General features: G+C 46.9%; 1 protein-coding gene across 1 annotated transcript in view; it reads left to right on the top strand.

Moving 5' to 3' along the window:
- Window positions 1-289: 289 nt before the first annotated feature.
- LOC119389338 (conserved regulator of innate immunity protein 3) overlaps window positions 290-11281 on the top strand; it is a 34598-nt gene continuing 23606 nt past the window's right edge. Inside the window, exons 1-3 of the mRNA XM_037656550.2 lie at window positions 290-619; window positions 1104-1251; window positions 3868-3961. Coding sequence (XP_037512478.1) covers window positions 418-619; window positions 1104-1251; window positions 3868-3961 — 444 coding nt within the window. The 5' untranslated portion in view covers window positions 290-417. The remainder of the gene's footprint in view (window positions 620-1103; window positions 1252-3867; window positions 3962-11281) is intronic.

Raw genomic sequence — 11281 nt, 5'->3', positions numbered from 1 at the left:
CGCACGTCTTGTGTGTCTGTTTCTTGCTTATGTCTGTTTTTCGCGTTACCTGCTCAAATATGCAATCTTACAGACTCGCTCAGATTTTAATTCTTGTACACTTTTATTTCTTCACATTCATTCATAATTACTAGAAATTGATTTTCTGTTGGTTATCAACTTGTCATTAGTGTTCTGTCTAATCAACACGCTAGTGGAGGCCAACGTTAGCGGCTAGATAAACCGATCCAAGGCAGTCGCAAGCAACAATGTGCTAATCACGTGCGGCGCTAGTGGTAGTGGCACCGGAAATCGTGGAGCACGTTTTCCGTGGCGTGTTCTTCGTTTGCGCGGTGTTCGTTCGCGTTTGCCTTAGGCTTACCTAAGCAACTTGTTGCGTACGTTGGTGTTAAAGGTCTTCAGAGTGCAGCAAAAGTCATGGCGACAAGCCTTATTGGATCCGTGTCTCGAATTTGTCTGAAACCGGCACGATCGAGTGCTGTGCGAATGGCATTGAAGCCTGAGCTGCACGGCTGCAAGTCCATGTCCAGTTCAACTTTGTCCCGCACATGCCGGCACATTGTAAGATCAAGCCCTGTCCGAACAACGGTCTGCAGCTACAGTCAAGCAAGTACCAAAGGTGACATGCGAACATGTCGAATTTTTGTAGTGAAGCTAGTTCTCTGTATCCGGATTGCACATCTGAACAACGTGACCGCGCGCTGTGTCGATGAAAAATGTCACTTTCTCCCGTAAACATTAGAGAAATTTAGTGAAGGGACCCACAAACGGCTTCCGCACCCGATCTCGTGCGTTCCTTTGTATTCAGCTTAGGTGTGGCCGGCAAACAGAAGGGGGGAGTAGAAAAGAACGCGAGGACCCAACGGTAGGTAACTGCTAGTCGCGTCGTCGTGAACTACGGGGCTTCATTGTTTGTTGGTTTCGTATGGTTGTATCCAACAAACCCTCGATCGATTTCTCTCTATGGAGTATTTGTAGAAAGAAAAGTGCACCATTAGAACAACGACGATGGCAGACTACCCTGTTTCCCTTGTTCGGTACTCACTGTTCTCTTTAGGCAACGAGTTGCACCAGCAAGCCCCAACGGCTCATCTCTTTTGTAGGCGACCAGGAGCTTGCCGATTTTCTCGTGGAAGAAATCGAAGCCGAGAAGAAGGCAAGGAAGTCCGCGCAGGTTCCCAAGATCGAAGGATTTGATGTTAAAACGGAAGGATCCGAGGTAACCTTGACGCGCACCTTCAACCAGGAAAAGTGAGTGAAGTTTAACATGTTAACCGATAGCGGAGCTTCCCTTTACATTGCTCTAGAAACTTTCGTAGAAGCCCATATGCAGAGAGAGCTGAAGCATCGCCTCTCTTTGAAACATGCGCGACATTGCCGTGTGTCTCGTGTTTATCCTTTGTATCAAGTTACTAAGTAAGAAGACGCTTTGCATCAAAGTTGAAGCAACCAGTTTCTTATGTTTCCCGCGTCTGATCACTTGCAAAACACCTTCTTAATGCTCCTGCAGTCGTAACTGCACCATGGCTTTCAACACTTGCGCAGCATCGTTACTCTATGATGCAGCCTCATTTGCAGAGGACCAGAACCCTGCTGTTGTTGTGGAAAACCAGTCGCGGCGATAGAGGATTTTAGTTTGACCATAACTCCTTGCAGTTTATATTTCTGGGTTACTGTAGCTGTTGACGGCAGTGGCGGAGCTGGTCGCGACATCTTGTGGCGTTTTGTCCACCTATGAAACTACTGTTACGGATATTTTCATTTGCGTCAGTGGTCTCGTCAAAACAATGTAATGAGAGTGCTGTGAGTTAATGATTATCTCACTGGCTATGTTTTACACTGGCAGTTCACTAAAGCATAATAGTCTCTGCAATTTTCGCTTAGAGTGTGTCTAGATAGGTTCTACATAATCTTTGCTGCTATCGGCACTGCATATCATGTATACTTTGTTGGTAACCTATAAAATGTAAACGGGAGCTGTTTATGGAACAACTAAAATTCTATAATAATGTGGGCATGCTCTCTTGTGAATGGTTGTACTATGGTGCGGCAGCCTTGTGCAGAAGCTTCAATTGTGTGACAAAAGCATTCGAATGGCTCTGGTTAAAGGGACCCTGAAACGGTTTTTTGAAGTTTTGTCAGCGTTTAGGCATGAGCATTCCCAAATCATTCGCACCAGAAATTAAGCGACACACCGTGTACCAAGGCCACTGCGGACAATTATATCTATACCCTCCTCCTCACCACTGCCTTGCACCCTCAACTCACAGACATGCTGGCATCGCCAGGATCGTAGCGCTCTCATGAGCTCACTCGACGGTTTGATCTTTGCCCAGTCATGGCCTCCGATATTGCGCGCCAACGGGTTGCGCTCAATCTCGGAAGCCCAGTGTGCTCGGCAGCACGCCGTCTGGCAACAAAGACGAAGCTCGCGGAGTGGTTGATATCTGCTCCGACAGGTGCCGCCACACTACCAGCTGATCTTATTTTATTCTCCTGTACGGCGACAACCTACAAAAGCATGTGGACACACAAAAAGAATTCGAGAATGATGACCGATAGGCGTAAACTCAGGCAATGTGGTTGTGTCTTCAGGGGTGAAGTTACAGCCGCAGACACATGGATCGTGGCGTTGAACGGATAGTGAGAGCGCGACCGCTGTGATCGGTGGTGATTCGCAGCTTTAAATCCTTGTAATAAATTACACAGTTTACGCACAGAGCTTAAGTTGGTCTGTAAATTATCCTTAGGACTTGCTCTACCGGCCCAGTGTGTTCATACAAAATCGTCAAAACCGTTTCAGGGCCCCTTTAAGTGACCCCTGACAGCAAAATTTTTGCTTGTGACGTTTTTACTGTAATTTGTAGCCTTGTGTCTGCTAATGCCGATACTGAATCGTAAGGGCTCTAATGTATTCTGTAATTAATGTTGTCATTAATTGTGACCAAATTTAGTGACCCTTCAAAATGCCTGCCTAAAATCGTAAGAAGCTAGCGCCTGAGACTACATGCGCTCATGCATTGGTGACGCTCACAGCGCAGTTTTTTCAAATCGGGGCTTCGCATGCAGTAAAGAATGGAACGGTGTGGGTGCTTTGGTATGAGTTATGCCCGTTAAGAGCATGTCCCCTCAGGGAAAAGAAAACCATTCCTGGCACAAGCAGCTCGACAAGAGAGCGAGAGGGGTGAGGAACAATAGCCCTCGTCGGCTGTCAGTCGTGGTATTGCATGCATTCCGCGAAGGGTCTGCAAGGTCGACAATACTCTCTTTTCTTGTGGAATGTCACACGGGGCCTTCATCTACGCCATACTAGTGGCGATGTCACGACCCGTACAAAAATGTATGTAGACAATCTATACACTGTCTAAATACGCTTTTTAAGGGGAGGTGCTGTCAACTCAGATGAGCTCTCACGGTTACTTTAAAACCAAATCAAAATGCCTTGGAGGCAACGTTCGCCACTTATCATTGGCCAGATGTTCTCACGTATACAGAACGATCAAACAACCCAAACATCTCGCAGGTTCAATTTTGGTGTCGGGGCCCCTTTAAGCTAGGAATGCGTTCCAAAGGAGGGCTAGCCCTGTTTGGCAACTTAAGGTGCACCACACAAGAAAATGCATTAAATGGTCAGCCTACGGCTATGTTAATATTCTCTGATCATTTGATATTGTCATGTGGCAACAGACCGAAATATGCCAATTCAACGCAACTACGGACATCGAGAAGCACTTGCCACTTATTACTGATAAGTGAATGATTGGACCAGCTATGATCATAAGTGATGCTTATTTGCATTGCCCTTTCAGTGCCGAGTCATTCTTTCCTCGTACCATGTTTCGTCATTGTCGCATGCTTTCCTTCTAGGATTACTGTCCGCTTGAATGTGAACCACTCTGTGGATGCAGAAGATGCAGATGAATTCACTGCCAACCAGGATAATGCACCCGAGCCAGGAGAGGTTGGTCACTTTTTATAAGCTTGTGTGTTTGTGGGATGATATTTGAATGGGATCTCACAGAGGAAGCTTGCCTCGGGAGTCTGAAAGGGAGTAAAGTGCGTTGGGGGACCAGTTGGTCCGAAAGTGAAACTGCATAGGGGACAAGCAGAAGTAGTGGACAGGACAGGGAAGAGAGAAATGATTTTTCTTGTATTGGTAGGTTACCAAAAGCACCACTCTTGCCACAAGCAGACGCTTGGAAAGCGAGAAGATGCGCAGAAAAAGAATGCAGGTGATGACAACACCTTGGAAGTTCCTGAAAAACTGTGGCGTCTACTACTAGAGCCTACAAAGCTCCTAACAGTTAATGAAGTGCATTGCCCTTTCAGGAGGCTTAACATACCAAGTTTCAGGAAATTTCGCCGAGCCAATGGGGCCAAAATACGAAGAAGAAAAAATTAAAATCCGTGACCTCACCTGCGAAGCTTTTGGAGCAAAATTTTTTTAAAACTTTGACCTTAATTCTTTTTCTGTTAATAATAACGACCGTAGAGTTTTCATAGTGTATCAGTCCAAACTGATTCACTGATGTCAAGCTCCCTAGGGACCCGCAAATCATCCTAAAAATCAAGTAATCGGAAAGAACTTATGCATGCTTTTTTTACTGCCCTCAAGAATCATCACAGTCATGTCCAAAATAACTCCGAATGCCAACCAGTGCACATAAGGCAGCTCGGTGCTTCGACTGTGACAGGAGGCTGTGGTTGCAAGCTTTTATAATTAAGGAACATGTCCCATGACTGTGGCCCCTTGGTACGCTTCAACAAAATACGAGGGGTGATGAAATACGAGGGGCATATCCACGAAGTGAATGACGACGAGTGGGCGAAGCTTTGGGGGATCATTAACCCTGAATCCCCTTGTACATTGCCCACTCGATCATGCAAAGAGGTGGCAACACGTGTGTACAGCATATACAAAGTTGTTCATTAATCACATTGCGTATATGGTGTTGAGATGTGGGCGGCGTTTTCCTTTCATTACGACCGCCTTATGATCGGTGAAATGTAAAGCCAAAGGTTCTTCCAACCTGAAATTTGAGAAGACGAGGTCAATACAAGTCCCTCTGATCGAGCCTGAAGGAAGTGCTGAGCTGAGCAGCCTTCTTTGTTTCTCTCCCGTTTTCTCTTTCTTTCCTCCTCTCTTTTTCTCTTTCTGTTTTTTTTTTCTTTTTATTTATCTTAATTTCTATTTCTCTTCCTATTTTTTTTTTATTTCTGTCTCTCTGTTTCTTGCTTGCTTCCTCTTTTTCAATTTGTAATGTGGTTCTATATGTGGCTGTGATCATCATCAAGGCGCTCGAAGAACAAGAGGAAGAAGAGTTCTCTTTGGTGCGAGCGCAAGAGTGAGCGCTTCCAGTACTAGTGTGACTACAACGGGGCGACAACAGACAAGCCTCGACCATAAGGAGCTTCGCCCCTAAAAGTTTTACAATTATTATATCAAGAAAACTGCCAGATCTTGGAAAAAATTATATTTTTCAACATATTCTCCCCTCACGCTGATACACTTCTCCCATTTTTCTGGAAGGCTTTTAATATCTTGCAGAAAGCTTTCTTCCTGGTTGCCAAGCCACTCCTCTGTGGCAGTTTGAAGCGAGTTCAAGTCATCGAACATTGCCTTGAGGTGTTTCTTCAAATTTGGAAATAAATAAAAGTAACTTGGGGCCAGATCAGGACTGTAGGGTGGGTGGCCGAGCTGTTCGAGACCACACTCTCAAATTGCAGCCTGGGCAAGACGAGACCTGTGAGCCGGGGCATTGTCGTGCAGGAGCAGGACACCTCCTGTCACTAATCCTCGGCGTTTTTCTATGATGGTTTTACGCAGTTTTCGAAGAACGTTGGCATAGTATTTGCCTGTAAATGTCCTCCTCTTTTCAAGATTCCCAATGAACAGGATCACCTTTGCATCCCAAAAAGGTATTGCCATCACTTTCCTACTTGAGCGTTGCGTCTTGAATTTCTTCGGGGGAGGGCACCCCGAATGCCTCCACTGCATAGACTGCTGTTTTGTTTCTGACTCCCACTGATACAACCATGTCTCATCCCCAGTCACAAGGCGGGAGAGGAAGTCTTCTGGGTCACTTGAATAGAGGTGCAAAAGTTCCCTTGACTAATGCACGCGGTGGTGTCGATCTTGTGCTGAGGGGTTCCGTGGCACCCATCATGCTGAGACCTTCGACATACCCGAAACATCGTGGATGATAGTGAAAGCACTGCCATAAGAAATGTTCAATTCTCCGGCAACTTCGAACGCCTTGATTCAGCAATTACTCATGATAAGGCTCTCTGCTGAGGCTGAATGGTCCAAATCGGTTGAAGTGGTCGGTCGCCCTGACCTTGGGTCATCTTCCACGTGCACACAGCTGCACTTAACCTCATCGAACCACCGAGTCACTGTAGCATATGAAGGACTTTCACAGCCGTACACATTCACCATCCTACCGTGGATTTAATACTGAAAGGCGAGCTAGTTGGTTGTCACGTATCTCGGGAGCGCTTGCAAAGCGGAATGGAATTGGGAGAGAGAGAGTCGGGAGACACCGTGGTGGCACTGCAAACAAAACTTTATCTAACACACCACGGCAAACAAAAATGAACACTCAAAATTTACAGCAAAAAGTACCATTAGGAAATGCGACGCTATTGCGCAATCACTAACAGACAATTGCAAAACCTTCGAGCCATGTCTATCTCCTATCAACTCGATAGTCTGGCCACTATGGCATCTCAGTCACTCGCGATACTAATGGAGCGTTCTTACAGTTCGCGGTGTCCGCTGACTCGGTTGATGGTCTAAAGTCGACGTTCGGCCCCGTCGTCGCAGCTCCTCTCGACGTCTCCGGGCCGTCGCCGTCGATCAGACGCCTCGCTGATCGTCCTCCTCGCCGATGCTTCCTTCCTTTCGGAGAACACCGGTCTCTCCCAGTTAGGCCTAACTCCTGGCCTCCCCTTGGTGCCACCGGGTCTTACTGCCGACGTGGCTCTCTGGTGATTGCCCGTGGGTCGCCGTCGTCTTGCCACGCCGTGGGAGTGCCATAGGTGCCCTGCGAACTGCTGTGACGGGGCTGCTGCAAGCCCGGGGAGCCTCACTTGGATGGCACCAAGGTCGACGGCCACCCTCCCGAGCCTCTTGTGCCGCTGCCCCCAGAACGGGGCCCTACTGCTCTCGTCGCGGGTGCGATGCTGGCTTGCAACACCTTGCTCCTCGACGACTCCAACGGACAATGACTAACTCTTCTTCCGTGGTCTCTCACCTCGGCTCGGGTCGCGTGGCACGCGCCTTTCTCCGGCCAATGGCTTGCGTCGACGTGGCGAGGGTGCACCCCATCGGGTACATTTCCATTCCCCTCACACCATCGACGCCTTGCACTGTCCGGCACGCGCCCCGTGCCCCTTTACTCATGACATTGGTACATATACATCGTAATAACTTTTTCTAGTGCAGACTGACACACGGACAAAGAGAGGGAACGACACCAGCGCTACTATCAGCTGAAGGCTTTATTCAGCAAAAGAAATATAGCACCGTCGTAGATGCAGTGTCCGGAGCTAAAGCCGCTCCATCGCGTCTGCTGCCACTTTTTTAAGTACCACCATCTATTGTTTCGACGACGACACCCACTTCCGGTTCCGGAGCTTCCGGAAGGAAGTTTTTCAGCCACTTCCTTCCACTTTTTCCTTCCATCTTGTTTCTGCGCACGCATGTGCACACGCAAGAAAGCTAATATTTCGTTCTCCGTTTCGCAAGTGTTGTTGTTTTGAGGTTCGTCGTAAACTGCCTGCCACCGAGCGAGTTTTTGGTTGGTGTTTCTGCGTCGCAAGGGCATGGGCGGCCATGGGGCGGGTGCATCAACCGGAAAAGCAGCAGAAACATCATGGTGGCACTTCGGCTTCCGCCAGTCGGGGAGCCGGTGTAAAGGGAGAGGGGGAGGACGAGTTGGCGCTACTTAACCTAGCCGGCGGAAAACGCATGGAGGGGCTTTATCCGGAGCTATCGCCCCATATCTACTGCTACTCCTTTCTCTCATAAGCGACACTTCTTTAGTGTCAGTCTGCGCCAGAAAAAGTTATTACTGTGGATTTCTTTGGCAGAACTTCCTTCTTTGCACAAAAATGTGATAACGCTCTGGTACTCCAGCTTGAAATCGTGGGAGGATGCCATGTTTCACTGACTGATGGAGACCAAGTAATGAGCTTGATATTCAGACCTTGTTTGGCTGCAGAGATGACAAAAGGTGGAGAGAGCCCACTGTGATATATTTGGTTATAGCCAAGTTGCAAAACTTTTTTTAGATCTTCCCTCATACATTGCTTGTGCTTGATCGTGTAACGCCTGTCTGCTGCGGCTGTCGTGGGATGCCGTAGACCGGCGAGCTAAAGGCTCGTACTGTTGTTTCTGACTTTCCTAATGGTAACATATTTTTTTAAAAATCCACTAGCATTCACAGGGAAATCAACTCGAGTTCAAGCATTCACATTCGTCCATGAATAGCTGCCAGCTCTAAAGGGAAAGTACTTGCCCAGTCTTAGACAATGGTAAAGTTGATGTAGGCCCAAGTGGCATCACCAATGGCCAACCATAGGGAGTGCAGAGGCCTTAAAACTGCCTTCAAGGGATGCTGCTGTCAGGATGTCGGAGCCCCTCAGGGGCAGCCTTGAGGTTGTTGGGTGAAGCCCATGTACGTCTCCAATCTCCCACTTATTCCTAATCCTGCATGTTCTCTTTTCATTGATGCTTTGTTTTGAGTTTCTATTGTTGTGGTGATGTTTTTGGTTCTGTCTCCCAGTCCAGCTCATGCTAGTGTGCAGATGCCGAAGTGATGTGCTCGTGACAGTCTCCTAGTCTGTTTATCATTTAAAAGAAAGGTTTAGTTTGTGGTCTAACTTCATTGCTGCCTATTTAAATATATGTAAGGCACAGGCATACTTCTCTTGGGCAATCCCTCGACTGATCTCAAGGATTTTTTCAGACAGAAAGGCAAACTCTAGTGTCAGTGGAAGCACAATGCTTGCCAGTGCATTACTGTAATGAAAATGGGTACTGCAGTTCTCAAGGTGCATATTTTAGGATGTTAAAGGGGAACTCTGGCACATTTTTGACGATATTAGGCTATAGCTGTTTTCCAATGCAATTGCCAGTCCTGTAACAGCTAGGGTGGTTCAGTTTGCTGAGAGACTCGTCACTAATTTTAAATAAACAAAAAATGATGTGTCGCAACTGAAACCAAGACAGGTAGCTGCTTTGTGCAGCATCTACAATGATGTCGTGTAAGCATGCACAAAAGCGTTTCACTCGATGCGCCGCTCGGCACAAAGCCGCTTCTCCGGAATACTTCTGTTGTGGGGGAAATCTTCATTCCTCTTTTCTTGGAACCTTCAGCGCAACACCATCTTCCACCCATCCCTGCATATGATGCAGCTTACAAAACCAAACAGTTATCTGTGGTGGCTGTTGTCCAGATGAAGGAGGAGCCTGATTCCTCCTTCATCCCTTTCTGCTTGGGGAGATGGCAAGGTAGGTAGGATGCAAACATTATGAACATGGGGTGGCTTGCATTGAAAAACTTGATTCCGGAGTTGGCTACGAAGCTTTGAAATGCATTTTCAGAAAAGCTAAATGATTTGCAATTGTATCATTTGGCACACATCAGCAGGGTACCGAAGAGAATATGTTAAAAATTTTATTGAGATCGGCGGACATCAAGAAATCACCAGAGTTCCTCTTTAAAGCAGACAGATCCAATATATGAATTGTGTAGCTTAACCCTTTGAGGGTCGAATTTTTTCGCGAAATCCAGTCCAAAAATATGTAATTTTCTTATTGCTGAAATTCTTCAGACGATTCTATTTAAGAAAAAAATTGTCTAAAAGTTTTTTTCGTGACCGTAAAGTGACAAAAAAATCGTTTTTGTTGTTATATACGCATGGTTTATTCGTAGTAAACTCGAGCGAAATCCCCCCCACCCCAAAAAAAAACTTAACAGATTTTTATAAATAAAAATTATGCATTGTATTAAACACAGCTCACAGACATACAAAAATAAACGCACCAGAGTATTTTTCCGGTTAAAAATGTTTCTGCTCTAACACTAAAAACTTTTCAGCGTGTGATAGTCTTTGAAGCATGGCTCGCCGTGCACGATTTTCAGATGTCGCTTCTTGATCGTCATTGGAGTCAGAACTCGTCAAAAAATCCTCGTCTATCAAACTGAAATCCAATGAATCAGATTCTGATTCGGCACTTGGGGAATAGTCCGCATCGGAAGAATCGCTGCTCGACTCACCGGCAGCAGAGCAACCGGCGCGCGATTCCATAGCGTAAGCGAACTGCGTCAGTGAGCACATGGAAGAGAACTCTATGGTTTTGCGCCCATCCGGAAAGCAAAACGAGTCAAAAAGCTACAGTAATCCTTCGTCTTATCGCCAACAAGACGGGGGCGTAGCCAGAAAATGTTTTCGGGGGAGTGGGATTCAAACATACATTATGTATGTTCGTGTGTGTGTTTGTATGTGCGCGTGCATATATACGCAAGCAAAACCAAAAATTTTCCGGGGGTTTTGAACCCCCCAACCCCCCCCCCCCCTGGCTACGCCCCTGCAGCAAGACGTAGTTACTTTTTCCGAGACCCCAAATCAGGAAACGCAATATCACGGCAGTGTCGTTTGTGCAATTTAGCGCTGCACGGAAACAGATGTAATCGCGCCCCAGGGAGCAATAAACAAGAAAGTAACAAGCGATAGCCCTTTGATAGATTAAAAACCAAACAGCCATCAGCCTTGCGGGCACAAGAAGCGAAAACCACCCGAAGGCCGAAACCGAAACCAGCCGGACCGCATGCGCACGATCTGATGGGCAATTGAAAGCCGTCGCGCCTCTTTGGAAAGCAAAAAAAAAGAAGACGGAGAGACATCGGCGAATTAAAAAATTTCCACATATTCCCGAAGCGTGGCAGCACATTTCAAGCAAGAGAAATGATCGAAGAATGCGCGTTTGAAACCAACCAACCGCGCCGCGGGCGCACTCGGTTGCGCAAGCGATAGCCGGCGCGCATGCGAAGCATAAACAAAAGCAACAAGGGAGAGACATCGGCGCATGAAAAAAATTCCACGTATTCCCGAAGCGTGGCAGCACAGCAAGAGAAATGATCGAAAAAGGTGCTCGTTTTAAAAATAAACGCTATGCCATACATGTACGGCGAAAACCCTCAAGGGGTTAATTTGTTAGAATGTTAACAGGCCCAAATTGGGGATCTGAAGTCGCTGTAGTGGTTGCCAAGAA

This window comes from Rhipicephalus sanguineus, chromosome 4, assembly GCF_013339695.2.
Source record: "Rhipicephalus sanguineus isolate Rsan-2018 chromosome 4, BIME_Rsan_1.4, whole genome shotgun sequence".
In the NCBI taxonomy this organism is placed as follows: Eukaryota; Metazoa; Arthropoda; class Arachnida; order Ixodida; family Ixodidae; genus Rhipicephalus; species Rhipicephalus sanguineus.
Note: the sequence above shows the minus strand (reverse complement) of the source record. Positions and strands in the feature narration are given on the sequence as shown.